The 19,588-nt window shown below is 44.6% G+C and overlaps 1 protein-coding gene across 6 annotated transcripts in view; it reads left to right on the top strand.

Annotated features, from left to right (window-relative positions):
• LOC119169156 (uncharacterized) overlaps positions 1 to 11,075 on the top strand; it is a 121,871-nt gene extending 110,796 nt beyond the window's left edge. For 4 of the 6 annotated variants that reach the window (XM_075886355.1, XM_075886354.1, XM_037420257.2 and 1 more), the window contains one exon: positions 10,782 to 11,075. In XM_075886355.1, the coding sequence (XP_075742470.1) occupies positions 10,782 to 11,019 (238 nt within the window). In that variant the 3' untranslated portion in view covers positions 11,020 to 11,075. Of the gene's footprint in view, positions 1 to 238; positions 342 to 10,781 lie in introns of all 6 variants that reach the window. The other 2 variants (XM_075886356.1, XM_037420258.2) reach the window with 2 other exon arrangements.
• Positions 11,076 to 19,588: the final 8,513 nt, after the last annotated feature.

Here is a 19,588-nt window from a genome sequence, read left to right as displayed (position 1 = left end):
AACAATGTGAACAAGACAATAGTAAAATCCCTAGAAACACATAGTGTGAGTAATGCACATTAACATAAAATAAAACCTTGTTCGCTGAGTTAATACTGTGACAGTTAAGTCAGACATTTTAACTTCAAGAACTTTATTTTTTCTCTCTCTTTTTTTTGATTGGACACATTTTCTCCAGCAAGAGAAAATGCATTCTGGTCAGTGTAAAGAATCTAATTATCTGATTTGTCACTTCCAGTTTGTGGTGTTCACAGCCGACCATGTTTAACCTCTTCACAGACAGGCAGCACATAAGGTCTGTTATGCTGTCACTTTTCAACTTGTCGAAATTGAAGCAATGGGTGAGTGCATCTTTTATAGCTTTGACCAGGTCTGCTATGGACTTGGATGGGTACAGAAAGCATGATTCTGCCGGAAGCAAGCTGGAATTTTGAGTGAAACATCAACCTGCTACATTCGTTGCACTTCGTCTTTTTCACCATTTTCCGGGCCACATAGCCACTGACTTAATAAATGATTGGGGAGTCACTTTTGCGTCCAATGAGATCAGTGTGGTAAGGGAGAGCTTCAAAAGCAACAATAATTTCATGAACCTCATTGAAGCGCCCCACATCTAGTAGCTCATCAAGCTTATTTTGCAATTTCATTGAATTGTTGTGTATGCCCGGACATAGAATTCGTAGGCTGCTCGGAACTCCAGAAGGTATGTTACCACTGGGGGTGACTGGACCAAACTGTAAAAACTGAGGCAATTCACAGAGATAAAAAATTGTGTCAGCGAAGGGTGATCATTCGAGCCAGACATTTGCTTCAGAATTCCAAAAAAAAATTTTTAAGTGCATCTTGGCAGATGCGAGACGTCATCAAGAATTTATAGCCCAAGGTTTTCGTGACATTGTGCCGAATGGAAAGGGTGCTAGTTAGAGTGACGCGGAGTCCTTCTGCAGTTGATTCACTCAGGAACCCACCCTCCTTAGGTACAGCTTTTTCCCAAGTTGCTAAGAACCTGTTTATAATATGCTTGAAGCTACGAACGATGAATCTTTCGTCGAAATGAGCTTCGCACATAACGCAGGTCTTTTCCAGTTGTTTGTCAGCGCAAGGAATCATACGCTCCCAGGCTTTGCTCTGTTAATTGTCGGCGGGAGCAGAGAAGAGAAACGTTTGCTTTCCTTGTTTGCGGGCCGAAGCATATCCCACATTGCATTCAGATGCAAAGCAGTGTCTTTGCTGTATACTCATCACTGTTGCATGGCCACATTGACACGTATTGATTCCGAACAAGTCCAAATAGGCAAAGCGTAGACGTTGCAACTTGCGAGCTTACGAGCAAGCGACTAAAGGTGCCGCGCTAGCGGCTGGCAAGCACTCTCGGCCGATCACGGTGGCGACTTGCGCGCCGCTCCGCGGCGAGATGAAATGCCAGCATGCCTCCTTTCAAGGTGCGGCCGGGACGATGCTGACACCTCTCCTTCTAGCCACCATAACCGCGTTACAGTGTACTAGAAGGGGGCAGTGGAGTGAACGAGGCGGCCGCGCCACATCTCGGCTGATTCTCCGGCGGGTGACAGTAGCGGCGGCGCTGTTGTCCCATGGTACTGAAGATCTCAGGAGCGTCTGCATTGGGAGTGTGTGCGCCGCAGCCAGCGAAAGCATGTTATATCTCGTTTTTAGCGCATTTCTGAGCCTTCATCAGTGGATGCACCTGCGACACGCCATGGTGCACGAGTGACTATGCAGGCACGCCGAAATTGCGTCGATACATTCACTGTTTTCATTAGTCTGTAGACCCACCCACAAAAAAAATGTCAATCAGAATTGGCACGCATCCGCATAGCTTCTCACTCAAGACGATAGCTATAGCGCGAGAACAAAACGACGATGCAGAGACAAGAACAAGTCCTTGTTGTCTCTGTGTCGTCGTTTCGTTCTCACGCTATAACTATCGCCATGCCATACCAACTAGCCCAAGCTGCCAAACTTTTCACTCATGCAGCACTTTGAGCTGCGTTACATCATAAGTGGCAGTTGGCGAAGAGAGGAGAAATATCAAAACCGCGATTAAATCAGACGCTCGTTTTGTTGCCAGTTTCTACGATATCTAGAGCACAGTGTCCCTCTTATGAGCCTATATGCGCTCGATTGTTTCACGAGAAACCCGAGTATAAGTAACGTTGTTACCGTATTTATATCGGTGACTACTCGGTTTTATCAATCCAGTTTTACGAAAGATAATAGTTATTGCTTTCTGAAAGGCTTAATACATATTCAATATATTAAAAACAACACACAAACATATTAAGAAGTGCCAATTGTATATGTAGCCCGTCTGTTAATCTGCGCAAATTCATTGTAACAAGTTCTCATTTTGTATCGACAGCTTAAATTTTGCTCCTTTCCAAATATTCTATTGCCGTAATGCCATTGGAAGCCAGCAAATTTATGGTGGTGTTTTGTATCATGAGTGTAGTTCTTTTATTACGTGTCAGAAGTGTTGGCAGGTAGTGGTGAATCTTGTTTTGGGAAATTCAACTTTAAATGTACGCAGTAATCGCGCACGCACATATACACAAGCATATATATATCATTATCATCAGCCTGACTATGTCCACTGCAGGACAAAGGCCTCTCCCATGTTCCGCCAGTTAACCCGGTCCTGTGCTTGCTGCTGCCAATTTATACCCGCAAACTTCTTAATCTCATCTGCCCACCTAACCTTCTGTCTCCCCCTAACCCGCTTCCCTTCTCTAGGAATCCAGTTAGTTACCCTTAATGACCAGCGGTTATCCTGTCTACGCGCTACATGCCCGGCCCATGTCCATTTCCTCTTCTTTATTTCAACTATGATATCCTTAACCCCCGTTTGTCCCCTAATCCACTCTGCTCTCTTCTTGTCTCTTAAGGTTACACCTACCATTTTTCTTTCCATTGCTCGCTGCGTCGTCCTCAATTTAAGCTGAACCCTCTTTGTAAGTCTCCAGGTTTCTGCTCCGTAGCTAAGTACCGGCAAGATACAGCTGTTATATACCTTCCTCTTGAGGGATAGTGGCAATCTACTTGTCATAATTTGAGAGTGCTTGCCGAATGTGCTCCACCCCATTCTTATTCTTCTAGTTACTTCAATCTCGTGGTTAGGCTCAGCGGTTATTACCTGCCCTAAGTAGACATAGTCTTTTACAACTTCAAGTGCACTATTACCTACCTCGAAGAGCTGCTCCTTTCCGAGGTTGTTGTACATTACTTTCGTTTTCTGCAGATTAATTTTAAGACCCACCTTTCTGCTCTCCTTGTCTAACTCCGTAATCATGAGTTGCAATTGGTCCCCTGAGTTACTCAGCAATGCAATGTCATTGGCGAAGCGCAGGTTACTAAGGTATTCTCCATTAACTCTTATCCCTAACTGTTCCCATTCTAGGCTTCTGAAAACCTCCTGTAAGCATGCGGTAAATAGCATTGGGGAGATTGTGTCCCCCTGCCTTACACCCTTCTTGATTGGTATTCTGTTGCTTTCTTTATGAAGCACTATGGTAGCAGTTGATCCCCTGTAGATTTCTTCCAGAATGTTTATATATACTTCATCTACGCCCTGATTCCGCAGTGTCTGCATGACGGCTGATATTTCTACTGAATCAAACGCCTTCTCGTAATCTATGAAGGCTATGTATAGTGGTTGGTTATACTCTGAGCATTTCTCTATTACCTGATTGATAGTATGAATGTGGTCAGTTGTTGAGTAGCCTGTTCGAAATCCTGCTTGTTCCTTTGGTTGATTGAATTCTAATGTTTTCTTTACTCTGTTAGCAATTACCTTTGTAAATAGCTTGTACACTACAGAGAGCAAGCTGATCGGCCTGTAATTCTTCAAGTCCTTGTCATCTCCTTTCTTATGTATTAAGATGATGTTAGCGAACTTACAAGACTCTGGTACCCTTCCCGTCAGGAGACACCTCGTAAACAGGGTGGCTAGTTTTTCTAACACAATCTGTCCTCCATCTTTCAGCAGATCTGATGTTACCTGATCCTCACCAGCAGCTTTGCCTATTTGCATGCTCTCCAAAGCTTTTCTCACTTCTTCTATCATTACTGGTGGGGTGTAATCTGGGTTACTGCTAGTTCTTATAGTATTAAGGTCGTGGTTGTCTCGGCTACTGTACAGATCTCTGTAAAACTCCTCTGCTATTTTAACTATCCTATCCATATTGGTAGTTATTTTGCCTTCTTTGTCCCTTAGTGCATACATCCGACTTTTGCCTATCCCAAGTTTCCTCTTCACTGTTTTGACGCTTCTTCCGTTTTTCAGAGCGTGTTCAATTCTCTCCATGTTATACCTTCTTACATCGCATACTTTACGTCTAATAATCAACTTCGAAAGCTCTGCCAGTTCTATTTTGTCTGTTGTACTTGACACTTTCATGATTTGACGCTTCTTAATTAGGTTCTTCGTTTCCTGGGAAAGCTTGCCAGTGTCCTGTCTAACTACCCTGCCTCCAACTTCCACTGCACACTCCGTAATGATACTCGTCAGATTATCATTCATTGTATCTACGCTAAGGTTGATTTCCTCACTAAGAGCTGAGTACCTGTTCTGCAGCGACACTCTGAATTCCTGTACTTTCCCTCTCAGTGCTAGCTCATTGATTGGCTTCTTGCGTATCAGTTTCTGTCGTTCCTTCTTCAAGTCTAGGCGAATTCGAGACCGTACCATTCTATGGTCACTGCATCGTACCTTGTCAACCACTTCCACACCCTGCACGATTCCTGGGTGTGCAGTCATTATAAAGTCTATTTCGTTCTTATTTTCCCCATTAGCGCTTCTCCATGTCCACTTGCGGATTTCTTGTTTTCGGTAGAAGGTATTCAAAATACGCAAATTATTGCGTTTTGCGAATTCGACTAGTAGCTCTCCTCTGGCGTTTCTAGTGCCGATGCCATAATCTCCTACTGCCTGGTCTCCAGCCTGCTTCTTCCCTACCTTTGCATTAAAGTCGCCCATCACTATAATATACTGTGTTTTTACCTTACTCATTGCCAATTCCACGTCTTCATAGAAGCTTTCAACTGAAGCGTCATCATGGCTGGATGTAGGCGCGTAAGCCTGTACTACCTTCATCTTGTATCTTTTATTCAGTTTAATTACAATACCTACCACCCGTTCATTAATGCTATAGTATTCCTCTATGTTGCCAGCTATGTTTCTGTGAATTAGGAACCCCACTCCCAGTTCTTTTCTGTCTGCCAAGCCCCAATAGCAAAGGACGTGCCCATTCTGTAGCACAGTATAGGCCTCATCTGTCCTCCTGACCTCACTGAGCCCTATTATATCCCGTTTAACACCCTCTAGCTCCTCGAATAGTACAGCTAGACTTCCCTCACTAGATAAGGTTCTAGCGTTAAACGTTGCCAAGTTCAGGTTCCAATGGCGGCCTGTCCGGATCCAGAGATTCTTAGCACCCTCTGCTGCGCTGCAGATCTGACCGCCGCCGTGTTCAGTTGCTTCGCAGTTGCTGGGGACTGAGGGCCGTGAGTTATTTGACGTATGCATGTGGGAGGTAGTGGCCAGATACTGCACCAGGGTGGCCAATCCTTCTCTGGTGAGGGAGTGTGTTCCCGGCGGTGGTTACCGGTGAGGCCGCACCCCAGGCCTCTTAATGCAGTTCCATCAACACGCGGATTTTTTTTTTTAAATCCGGTTGGGAACTGCGCGGCACCGGGATTTGAACCACGGACCTCTTGCATGCGAGGCGGATCCTCTAACCACTACGCCATCGCCGCACCCGACATTGGTGGGTCGACATTGAAGGGGCGACATTGGTGGCGGACAAAAAAGCTGTCTCACTACCACTTCTCGGGGCAAGCCGTACGTCCATGCGCAGGTCGCTAAGGGAGAGGAGCGAGTGAGGGTTTGGTGTTGCAAAGGGAGAGAACGGAGGAGGAGGAGAGTGAGGAGAGTACGGGGGAACTGCCGGTGGCGTTGCACGGCGATAGTTACGGCGGCTGCCACGGACACCTCCGTGGTCTAGCCGACCGGATGTACTGTCGGCATCTTCGTTGGCAGAGGCAAAGAGGGGAAAGCCACTTTCAATGGGCATCTCGGGAACATCAAGTTCCATATCATTAGGCAATTCTGCCGATGACTGTGTCACGGTGGCACTGAACGCAGTCTCGAAGATGGACGACAGTGAAGGGGGGCGGGCTTTCTTCGGGAACCACTTCTTGGGCAACCGGACCAACGACCAGCTCCTTTAAAGAAAACAATGTCTTCACGCCAGCTTCCCCAGCAACCTCTTCGGTGCACGCAGCGAACACAGCGAATACGCCGCAGCAACATGAAGCCCAGGCGGCAGTAGGGTTGACCTCTATGACTACCGACTTCGCGACGGCCACGCACGTCGACACGAGGAACGGAGACATATATATATATATATATATAGGGCCTCGCCGCGGTGGTCTAGTGGCTAAGGTGCTGGGCTACTGACCCGCAGGTTGTGGGATCGAATCTTGGCTGCGGCAGCTGCATTTCCTACAGAGGCGAAAATGTTGTAGGCCCGTGTGCTCAGATTCGAGTGCACGTTAAAGAACCCCAGGTGGTCGAAATTCCCGGATTCCTTCACTACGGCGTCTCTCATAATCAAATGGTGCTTTTGGAACATTAATCTTCACATATCAATCAATCATATTAATACGCATTTAAGTCACACGTCACTGCCCCATCAGCAATATCCATGCGATGCCTGTAGTACAGCTACTATTTTTAGGTGGTGCATTTGTTGTCCAACTACATTAGGCTACGACTAGTTTTAAGACGTCATACTGTCGACAAGATGCAATTTACAGTGCGCGTTTGTACAGAGGAGCGCTATATTAAGCTTCACCAATTGGAAACGTTCGGTGCAAAGCTACAACCCAGATTTTTTTTTTTTTTTTTTTTGAGGAGGGCGGGGTGCAGTACAAGGACTAGTTTTGGCAATTGGTGGTCGCTGTGAATGTGTGTATATTTTAGTATACCCTGAAAAGATAAACTGCAAAAACATTTCATGGTGTAGGGGGTTCAGATTCCTTCTCTCTCTCTTTTCTTCTTACGACCTCTTGGTTCTGCGTGTGCTTGAAACGGTATTTTTTTTTAATCTCACTGCTTTCTGAGCACAGCTTACTTCCAATTAATCGGCTCAGTTATTCTGAATATTGTGGATGCCTAACCAACGAAGAAAGAGTTAAGATAGAAGAAATCAGTATAAGACACGCCCTGTCTGAATTATTTTCAATCTCTCACAAGGGTTTCTCGAAGCTTAAATTCAGTAGATTGGCGTGTCATACTTCCAGGGCTATGACATCTTGTGCTAGACATGAAGGATGGGCAGCTATGAAGAAATCTGCATCAAGAATGTGCGGTGGAGGAGCCAAAGCGCATAGCAGTTCCCGCACGCGACGCGCGGCTCTTTTGAGCACTATCGACTGCAGCGCCACCGCTATGGGCAAGGCGGAGGGGATCAGGCGGCGAGGCACAGTCTTGCAACTCAACTCTTCTACTACACTCCAACCGCGTCGCAGCAATGCAAACGGCGCAAACTTTTGCTACTTCTGTTAAATTCTGGTGTCACCGCCGCTCACTTAGGCGCACTTTTCAGTGACTTCTCGTGCAAACTGCGGCTTGATATTCACAGAAATGAAGGTTCTTATACCAAAGATGAGAATACAAAGTAAACCAAAAAAGTGATTTTTTAAAAGAAAACCGCGACTTTTCGACCCGCGTCTCCCCTAAATAAGAATCTATGGGCACCTCGCTGTAGGCTTATTGATGGTTGAAACAGGTTTCCCGGGAACTTGCCAGAGCGCAGACTTTGTTCATTTGCTGTAACTGATCAGCAGCGCTCAGAGACGTTTGCTGTAAATGCAACTTTGTCCCATTGAAATAATGAAGATGTTCACCCAGCTATCGTTTGTGTTAAGCGAAAGTTCGTTTTAAATGGGGCCGTTATATGTGGGCTCGACTGTATTTGATTCGACAGGAAATTTTTGTGCTCACACACCCTTCATCGATATGCATGGCAGTAAAGATGGAAATGAGATGTTGGAATGGAATTCAATTCGTGCAATAGCTGTCATAGTTGCAGCTAACTTTTATCACTCAGAATTGCACTTGGGAAAGGAGAAAACGGGTGGCATACCACCTGTTAATGATGACGTCCATAAATGGCCTCCAGTCACGACTCTTGTTGCAGGCTGTTTTGCAAGGAATATTCATTCTTTGATCAATTTGTAGAACACTTAAATCGCTTATTAGCTGGTGCAATGAAATGGCATGTGGATAAATTCAGAGGAATGGAATTAGTGGCACTCGGATCAGAGTTTAAGATTACATTGGCTTGCACCTGCATTGTTATCATCGGCAGTTAGATAACACTCAGTGGGAAACCTGCAAAATCATTTTTATGTGAGCTGCTCAGGTAATACCTATGAATGCTTTGACAATGGCTGCAACAAACAATTATACAGTTTTGACAGATCCCTACTATCTTATCGCACTTAAAGGTGGCTTTTTCTTGCAGCAACTGTGGCAAATGAAAGTTTTCTCTTGATCCACGGCACGAAGGCTGCACGTGCCTTCAATATTGCAGGGATGCTTTGATTGCAATGCTCAGCAGTCTCATTGACTTTGTGCGCATGCTTTAGAACTGTGTAGGTTCTGATTCTGATTCTTTATTTTAGCATTCATTTACAACAAATGCTAGGACAGGAGCAAAAAGCCGCTATCTTGGAGACCTGTACTTGGTGTAAGCCATAGAGTATCATTCAATATCCTTGAGAAGAAACTGCCGCTGAAGTGGTTGTATCATCTTAAAAATGATGGCAAGTACAGTCTTTGGATTGCACAGCTTTAGCTAGCGAACTGTTTATGGATCTTTTTCTTGTTTGTTTCGTTCGTCACGTAGATTGAGGAGTGGGCTGTGGTGCAAACACTCGAGCAGTGCCTTTGTTGTTCAGAGAGCCTGAAGTTGCCTCTGTCTCTTGGTTGGTTGTGTCACTGCAGCCTCACAAGTTCTATATAAAAGCTTTAGTGATGCGTCGTGCACTTACCACTGCACCTAGGTGCCCATTTCAGTGCTGGATACCGTATAGATAAAGTTCATGTGCTTCTATAAATGCACTTTTCCAAGACTCGATCAAATCAATTGTAAAAGAATGGTGAAGTTAAGTTGATGCACCGTCACGCTTCTCTGACTCAACCTCACAACAAAACAAAAGATCTGTGGGAGGCATACCACTCATACAGACGCGTTTGGCAAAGTGAACTATACGTTAAATGTTTCTAACTCTTACAGTACTGTTATTCCCATAAATAGATAACACATACCTTTAAGGAAGAAACACGCGTGTTTCTTCTAAAGTGTTATAAAAAATAATTAGTTACATCCTGATGCCAAGCGTGGAAAACAATGGCAGAGCAGTGCATGCTCTGGTGGTTGAATTTGTCCAGGTTTCACTTCCATCTCATGGTCACGGGAACTTTTTGCACTAAATTTTCTGTACAGAAGAATGAAGCAACTTTCAAATAAAGATACAGTAGACTCTCAGTAAACAAAAATCTGTCAAGCGGCACAACTGCCTTTGATATGATTGGGTTTGTCCCTGCACACCTATTCATCTTTCAGTAATTGGAACTTCCATTAAATGGACCATATTTACCTGGTTCTTTTAGGTTGAATTTAATGAGGCGACTGTAAGTTCGTATGGCTTTACACTATGCAAACAAGCGTCACAAATCTTCAGAACGTAATTTATCCAATGCAGATGCGAAGTCTGTACTTCCCATCATTTCCGTGACGGTAGAAGCTCCGCTGAAGGAGCCCACAAAGACACCAGTGCCAGATTGCCCTTTAGGTATTATAGCATGAAACTTTAAGGTGTAAGCTTTAGAACACGAAAATCATTTTAGCTGTGGTTTACACGCTCACATATAAAACTTGCCTGCTCTTTTGGGGTTGGCAGTGTGTGAATAGTGAGGGGTGCAAAGCATATTTTGGATTAATTTTTGGATATTTTGGATTTTGGTGTCCTGTTCTGTGGTGACGAACTATAGAAAGTCATGGTATGACAGTAATTACGGCTTTCACCCTGGTCTTATGCAAAACAAGAACAGCGTTTGTCAATTCCTGAAGAAAATTAAGATATTGATGTAGCACACATTTCTTTATTGTTTTCATGGTACTTTCACGATGATTTGGCATTAAGAGATTTTACTAGACTCTTGAACTAATCCGGATTAGTGATGAGAAACCACGTGTGGTTGCTCACCTGCAAGAAAACAGGTTTTCTAGTAAGTTATGTTGAGCCAGTTGGTACATAGTTACTTGAGAATTGTAACCCTGCATTTACTTTGCAGAGGTTAAATTGTGGGCTTGGTGGGATAAGTGGAATTTCAGAATAAATATGTCAACCACCTAGCAAGGGTGTCCAGATGCATGTTTGAGAGGTGGGCATGGACCTGAAAGCCTACGTCCAGCGTATGCCCCGTCTTGTTGAGGCAGAAGTCTTTTCTCTTCGTCATGCACTCGCTTGCTCGTCTCCTAGAGTGAGCAAGGCGTGCGTAAACCTACTGCTGGGGAAGGCTCCAGCGACATGCCCTGTAGGACTGTTCATCTCGTCATGTTTGTGAGAAGGCTATATGAATGAAACTTTTTTGTGAGAAAATAAAAGGCTGAGTGAAAAAATGCAAGTGAAGATGTCGTGCCATATGACTTGACTTGGCAGTGTTCCTAAAGTCTTTCTCTGGACTTTTTCAGCAGTTCGAGGCCTACACAGAGCCAGAGAACTCGGAACTCTAGTGTGAGCAGTGTCTTCAGCCTTCCGCTGGATCGTGCAAGGCGGCGTCTTCGGCAGCTATCTCTGCAGACTGACTACCTAGATGACAGACTTCGTGCCATGAGGGACGATTCGCTTTTGTCTAGCATGTCCACCCACGATGTGAGCTTGGCATCTTGTGAAAAGAGCTCAGAGGCACACTCCTTCAAAGCAGAATGAGCGATTTTCTTTCTTGTAAAACAAGAGAAACCAATACAAACTAATAATGCATTGAACTCCAGTGTGGGTGACATGCTTTGTGCAGCTATATGCAGCAATGAAGCCTTCACACAACCACAGAAAAGATGTAACTATTGTTTTTTGGTGCTTCACAGTCTGACAATTGGCATCCTGCATGGAAGTTTAGCAAGACTTATTGCCACGAGTACGAAACTTAGTGCTGCCAAGTCAGACACACTTGCTCAGTTAACTGTGTTGCTATTGTCAGCAATATCGTGACACACAAGAGGGCCCAGAGTGGAACCTTCTTGTCTGTCGTGAGATCATGGCGACGCAGGTGTAGTTCTGCATGTGTGCTTGCTATGTGAAGGTAGCTTGATGCTGCCAGCCAGCCTGTCCTGCTCATGTTGAAAGATTAGTGGGAAAGTTCAGAAAACAATTTGCTCTAAAAGTTCAAGAAAAGTGCTCCATGAAATCAGAGCACGCTCAGTATTGATGGCTTCTGGTGTCATCTGTTCGCCATTAATTTTTACTCCTACATGTATGACTACGAATTCTTGTCATTACTGTTCTGCGGTCTATTTGTACTCATAATGACTTACTGACCTGTTTTTGATAACTGCAGTGTTTAAGCTTTGGCTTCTGGTGCAGTGTTTGTTTACAGGGCGGTATGTGTCTGGTTGTGAAGCTTGCTTTGCCAGTGAAGTTCCGTTGCTCAAATTTTAGGCATATAAAAAGCGACGTATGATATTAAAAAAGTCAGTTTCGGCACAAGGCCAATGCAATGAATCCAACACATGAGACTGTTATACGAAATCAGGCTATGAGATTTAGGAACCATTTGAAATGTAGTGAACATGGTCGAATGTGCGCTGAGCTGCACCGTTTCTCGCATGCGCTGCAGCACGTTCTTCCCGTGTCTGGACACGTATGTGAGCCCGCCTTCCTCCAGCGCGACTAGCATTCTGTTGGAGCTGTTTAGCAGTTGATCGTACGACGCGCTGAGTACAGCGAAAAACGCCGGCAAAAGCCGGCGTTTTCTTGGCGTTTTCTTCCTTGGCGACAGTTGATGTCGACGGTGCTGGTGACGGTAGCGAAAAAGTACAGTTCCAATGCACTTTACCAAAACGTCCACCTAAGATTGTCCAGACATCGCCGTGTGGGCGTCGACGCCAGAAACAGCTGGATGGTGGAAGAAACTTGCTTGATTGCTATTTTCTTGATGTATGGTTCTTATCCACCATGGGGGATTGGCCATGAAACCGGCAGTTAATATATAGAAAATTTTTAATTTTGAAAGCCATGAACTAGCTGTCTCATTTTTGAGCTGCATAACTACAAGCGAGACATGCAAGCTTTGTTCAAGGATGTTTCTTTTTTAAGTCCATTCACAGTAAAGCAATGGTAAATGGTGGGTATATATAGCTCGCCGTTAGTGAGATGATAGCATGAGTGGCGCGTCCTAGTTGATTAACGCAGCATGATGAGAAACGAGGGGTCACTGGTTTGAATCCCAGCACTGTGTCTACCAACCTGGAAAAGTCTTGGAATTTGGACACTTTTGAAAAAGTCGGATAATTTCTGAAAAACCTGGCCAGGTCACGGAAACTGACAGCAGTTCTATGTGACCATCTTAAAAATTAGGATTACCATTGATCAAAGCTTAAAAAGTCGCTCTTTCAACTGCAACTACAGTAAGCTGCTAGAAGAGGTGCGAAAAAAAAAATGTGCGTAACTGTTGTTTTTTAATGCAAACGCGAAAGGATACACTAACCCGTGGAACACAGTGTTTACTGATGTTCCGGCACCCAATATAGGAGGGAGCCTTGTTCACAATGAAAGCCATAAGAAAGGCAAAGCGTACTGAAGTACACCTAAATACGTGACGTAAGCAGCGAGAGTACCTACATTGTCAGCAACATTTCATCACTCTTGTTCAGCCTATGTACATTATCCGAATTCCGGGTGCAGGCATGATGCAAGCTTCTTTTATAGTTGCACCTACTAGCAACTCTTGCATCGTCACCCCCACTGCACATGCTCGAAGTCTTGTGCCAACTGTCGCTACCCCCCCCCCTCCCCCTGTCGCTAGCTTAGCAAGGCGGCGTCTGCTAGTAAAAACTGACACAACCACTCGGGCTGCACAACCATTCACTTGCCACCCTGTATATGTGCACTAGATCGGGCGTTCGGAATTCAGTCCAGGGCGTCTTTACTTGGTTTTCGCTTGACTTGACGCTTTGCTTAACTCGAGGAGTAAATGTGATGGAAGCAACAATACCTTCAACCAGTAGTAGGGCACAACCCTACATCAGTGACCCACCACTCGTTGAAAGGAACACTTCTCTTTCATTCAGTAAATACGAATAATAAAGACGAAATAACAATTTACATTCCCAAACCGTACCCAACTACGCAACATTCAAGCGATATCTCCACCACTCTGTTCCTCTAGTCCTTCGCGGGTTTTTTCTTCGTCCAGCATACGTGTGTTTGACCAGTCTATTTGGTGGTCTGCAGATTCCGCGTGCTCAGCGAGAGCAGTCGAGGCCACATGACGTTCCATGGCATCATATTTATATTTGTGTAGTTTAAATCTTTTGTTGAAATCGCCAGTTTTATCAATGTACTGGTTTGTCATTATTGTGGCAGCTTATGGCATACACAAGACCAAAGAAATTTCTCCTCGGCAACTTGTCCTTCACATTGCTAAAGCATTCCTCAGCTTCCACATTGATAAATGGACTATTTCGGGCTGTGTTGCTTCTATATATCACACGGCATATCTGGCTTTCGAACTACAACATTACTCACGTCTTTGAATTTATTCATGTTTGTCTAGGCCACAATTACGGTTTGGCTTGAAGGCCATCTGGTTTGTCTAGGCTAGAAGTGTCGTCAGCAGAAGCTTTCCGGGCTAGTCATGTCTTTTAATATTATTAATATTGTATTAATAATATTAATATTATTATTATCATTATTGGTGATGCAACAGCAAATGTCCTCAGCTACACACCTATTGCTAGTAGCTCATGTTTAAAGGGTAGCACTTGGGTAACTTAATCTAACTTCAGTTTTGTGAGATTGTATAAAAAAATCTGCATTTACCTTTTAGCGCTTCGTCCACAGAAAAGTACGTAAAACAAGGTAATGTGTCGACACTCGTGAGTCGCCTGTGGAATCAATGTAGCTGCTGCACCTTGACAGATTCGCTCTTGTGACCACATATTCAAACATTGGCACTTTAAACGCTCTTCAGAGCTTTTCATTGGAGCCATTGGAGGACTTCGTTGCACTTCAAGCGTCAGAGCTCAGAGATAAAATACAAACATGGCTGCCGTGCATCAACACAACACGCTAATCCGCTCATGTTTGCTATGCAGGTTAGTAATGCACACAGTCTTTCTACAAAGCGGTCAAGTGTAATTACCTGCTGCAGCTGCCGGCCCCACATTGCTGCCTTTCCATTGTTGTTCAGTGCTGTGATGTTATCCATTCATTGCTGCTGTTTGCGGGAGACATCGAAACTAACCCTCGACCTGATAATCAAGCTGTATTAAACGAACTTAAGAAATTATCTGCAGGGAAATCGCAACTAATCCTAATCGCGGAGATTAAAGATTCGATGTCTCAGATACAAACAATCGACAAAGCTATAGCTGATCTGAGCTTCCATATGACTCCTCTTGAAACCCACTACCAAAACCTAGTCTTCCTGCGTTTCAATATAGAAAATATGAAAGGTGATGCTATTTGTGCAGCACAGACAATAGAGAGGATAAAAATGCGCATTCACGATGCTGAAAACCATTCTCGGTGAAACAATCTACTTTTTTATGGTATTCCTGAGTCTTCTGGACTGGAGTTGTTTTCACTTATAGAAAATACCATCATCGATCACTATAAGAAATATCGAAACATTACGCTTGATGCGAAAAAAATTGAGCGAGTGCATCGCTTGGGTCACGTTAAGTTCACGTCTTACAAAACAAAAGAACTAGCGCTTTTTAACAAGCGTAACTTTAAGGGGACAGGCTTCAGCGTAGGTGAAGACTTCACCAGAAATATCGAAATTGCTCGCCAACACCCAATTGTTTTTGCAAAAAGCAAATAAGCACCCTACTGTCTGGGTTTTAAAACCCTGCTCATTGGTAATAAGCGCTACGAGTATGAAGAGCACACAAAAAGTGTGAAAGAAGTACAATAGCAGTTGTCTCTTTGTAAGGGATAGCCCTGCCAATCGGTATAAGAACAAGCCAGTCTTCGCTTTTCAATGATGTGCGGCAATGCACATAGTTTCGTCTTTAAACGCAATGTCCTGCTTAATCTCATGTTGTCGTCTAACCGCAACTTACTAATAATTATTGAAACATGACTGACTGTTGATATCACCGATACGGAGGTTCTTGCAGACCTGCTGAACTTCTGTCTTCATAAAGAAGATTGTAAAGCTTCAAGAGATGGTGACATGCTTATTGCTGCCCGTCAGGATTTATCGTCCTTGCTCGCTGCAGTCGAAACTAACCTCGAAACGATATGGCTTATTTGCCGCGCCTCACCACTGAAAGTTCTCTTGGATGTTTGCTAGAAGCCACCACCACGGCTGCCCGGATTGGGCGCGCGCGGTAGGGTTCCTCGGACCGTTTTATTCGCACGAAGGAAACGTAACTGCAAAAGGGGGCGTGGCCGCTCCGTTGGCCGCATGGAGGCGCGCCTACCACCCCTTCTTTGCTGTCTATGCGGGATGGTTTGCGATGCTTGAAGATTTCGCTTTATAGAAACCGCAGACCGCTGGTTAGCTGTACACCTTGTCTTTCCTCGCCCTCCAACCACCTCAAATAAAACAAATGGAAGAATTGATGGTGGCTGGCGCTATAGTCTTTCTTTTTCTTCGTGCCCCAGCTGTTGTCGTGATGCTAGTGACTGAAGCGGACACATCCTTGAGCCAGTTTTTAAGAAAATTTTGGTGCCCTCCTGTGCAGCACATGAGTGGACAGTACATAGGAGAGTGAACTCCCCCAAATGATCGATTAGAAATTTTTTGTTGACTGCTTCCATTAGAGGGAAAGGATCTGAAGAATAGCTGAGCTGCATCGTGGATGTTGGCGAAGATACCATGAGGTACTGAGGCCTTCAATGCGCAAGCTTACCTGCTTTACTCGCAGACAACATTTTTCGGCAATAAAGGGAAAGCTACGAGAGTGGAGCTTCCTGCAAATGTGCTCCTACGCAAAACAGTCCTGTTTGGCACGCATCTCGTAGCTCTGGAAAGTGATGGCTGAGTGCAGCCAGCGTTAATTTGCATACGGACACAGGTGACGCTTAGCGTTTGAGGTATACGTAGAAGGTGTTTTTTTTTCACGCATGGAAAAATGCAGTGACACAAGAACACGCACAAAAACACTCGCAAACAAACACATACGCAGAGACAGACGAGCGCGCTCACATACGCACACATTCGCACACACTCACAAAAGAGCACGCACAAACACACATTTGCACGCATGGAAGAGCGCACACAAGCGTGCGCGCACATGCACGCATGGAAGAGCACACGCATCCGTATGCACTCACGCTCAAAAGAACGCATGCACACGCACGCACTCGACCACACACACAAGTGCGCCCACACAGGCAGACGAGCGTGCACTCTCACACACACATTTGCATGCTCTCACGCACGGAAGAACACACACACTGCGCGTGCGCACTAGGCCCCACACATAAGTACGTGCACACACACGCACATGCGTACTCACGCACGGAAAACCACGCACACAATCGCATCCCATATCGCTAGTACGAAGCGCTCACTTCTCGGTGGAGAACTACACTTTCTGTAAAGCCGAAGTGCAAACACTATCTTCATTGCATCTACCTCAAATTTCCTCTCACAACGAACGCAGCTTTTTCGCTAAGACAGACGCCGACGACATAATTTCTCCGAAACAAGCTTTTCAACGATGTCATGCTTTAAAACGACAAGCTTCAGTTAAGTGAAACCAAGTACTTTGGTATTGGGGTGCCAGATCCCTGGCGTCCTATAATTCACAGGCAGCTAGCATCGCCCATCATTTTCACGTTCGTAGTCGCCTACATGCAACCTGTGCATAGATGAGGAAGTAACATTCGCAACACTGTTGTACGGTGGGAACTTAAAAATGCTATGTGTCGTGCCCACAACCAGATTTCGCCGATCATCGTGCAGGTGGAAACGACTGTAGCATTACCAGCACTATGTTTTAGTTTTTCAGCAATGTGATGATGTGACCACAGAGAGCAGGAATGCGTAACATAGCTATATATGCAGGGTCGACAATGACAAAATGATATCCTTGCAGAACAAGGCTGCCTAAATTGATATGCACCGATTCAGGCAGCAGTAGGAAAAATGATCGCTAAAACAACGAATCAAAAGCGCGGCAGATCAAGTAGTCAGTCAGCTTAATACGTGTGTCATGGAGGCTAAATTTGCGAACAAGCTGCGCCACACGCATTCGCTTCACGCTGCTTGGCTCTGTCTAAATCATAGAATCCTACAGAGAACAACACTCCCTATATCAAGCCCAAAGAATAATACATATTAGCGTTCTTTTATTCCAGTCACCATGTAAACGACGTCCAATGTGCGTTTCTCCAAGATGGATGGATGGATGCGGCTGTACCCTTTAGATCGGGCGGTGGCTAATGCCACCTAGCCGTAATACTTAGTGAACTAACCACTAGATTCATCTTTTTTTTTTCCTTTAAATAGTGCGATTGAAGATTCGTACTTTGCAGTGAAGGGTTTAATTTTCACTCGTGCCTTGACTTTAGCAACCAATCAGATAACCTCCTCGTTAATTCTACCCGCTTAAAGTCTATTTTGCCCTCCCTGTTCCTAAACCACAGTGCTTTGAAAAACTCTGCACCATCATCCTCAACTATAGGGCGAAGCCTTTTACAGAACATTATCAAGTGTTCGGCAGTTTCTTCTTCCTCTCCACATGCACTGCATACTGTGTCTACCCCATTGTATTTGGCCCGACATGTCTTGGTTCACAATACTCCCGTCCTGGCCTCAAACAGTAGAGAACTACCTCGAGTATTATCATAGATCCTTTCCTCAGCAATTTTTTGCTTAAAAGTTCGATAGATCTCTTGTGCAGACTTCTTGATCATGCCGATTCTCCACATGTCAGTCTCCGTTTCCCTTACTTTCTTCTTAACCGATAATTCTTTTTGGTTTGGCCCCCTGCTGTTTTCTAACTATTTACCGGTCAATTTTCTGGTTCGCTTCCTCCATTTTGTATCGACATTCTTCATGTACAAGTATCTGAATACCTTACTAGCCCAACGCTCCTCCCCCACTTCTCTCAATCGCTTCTCAAATTTAGTCTTGCTGCTAGCTTCCCTGCCCTCAAATGATGTCCATCCCATATCACCTTGAATTCCCTGATTTGGTGTATTCCCGTGAGTTCCTAAAACAAGCCTACCTATTCCACGTTGCTTAATTTCTAATCCTGCTTTAACTTCTGATCTCATGCACAAGACCGCATTCCCGAACGTCAGCCCAGGAACCACGACCCCTTTCCATAATCCTCTCACATCATACCTCTTGCAATTTCACAGGGCCCTATTTTTCATCACTGCTGCATTCCTGTTACCTTTAGTCGTCACGTATATTTCGTGTTCCCTTGGGTACTCGGTCCCATTGCTTATTCACACGCCCAGATATTTGTATTTATCTGTTATCTCTAGTGTGACCTCCTGTATTCTATGCTCACTACCTTCATTATCATTAAAAATTAAGACTGCTGATTTTTCCTTACTGAATCGCAAATCTAACCTATCTCCCTCATTACCGCAGACGTCCATCAATCTCTGCAAATATTCTTTGTTGTCGGCCATTAGCACTATATTATCTGTGTACATTAATGCTGGTAGTGCCTGATCAACGAGTTTTCCTTGTTTGACTAAAGGGAGGTTGAAGCCACGTCCACTTCCTTCTAATTTGGCCTCTAATCCTTGTAGGTGCGACGATAGTTATAGCGTGAGAACAAAACGACGACACAGAGACAAGAAGGACACGAAGGACACGTCCTTCTTGTCTCTGTGTCGTCGTTTTGTTCTCACGCTATAACTACCGTCATGCCATACCAACTAGCCCAAGCTGTCACACTTGTAGGTACATCATGAATTACAAAGGTGACAGAGGACACCCCTGTGGGGTGTCCTCTGTCACTTTTGTTTCACCTCTGTGGGCTTTGATACCTGTTTTTACCACTTTATAACTAGCTTTTTACTTTTATAGATTTTCTTTAAAAGATTACTGACGCCATCTTTCACACCTAGTTTGTCTAGTATTCCCCACAAGTCCTCTTGAACCACGCTATCGTACGCTCCCTTGATATCCAAAAATGCCAGCCACAGGGCCTTGAGTTCCTTTTCTGCTATTTCGATGCACTGCATCAGTGAGAACAGATTGCCTTCCAACCTCCTGTGTTTCCGAAACCCATTCTGCAGTTCTCCCAGCACCCCCTCATCCTCTATCCATGCCTGCAGTCTTTCCTTTATAATCTGCATCGCC

The sequence above is a fragment of the Rhipicephalus microplus genome, chromosome 2, assembly GCF_043290135.1.
Source record: "Rhipicephalus microplus isolate Deutch F79 chromosome 2, USDA_Rmic, whole genome shotgun sequence".
In the NCBI taxonomy this organism is placed as follows: domain Eukaryota; kingdom Metazoa; phylum Arthropoda; class Arachnida; order Ixodida; family Ixodidae; genus Rhipicephalus; species Rhipicephalus microplus.
Note: the sequence above shows the minus strand (reverse complement) of the source record. Positions and strands in the feature narration are given on the sequence as shown.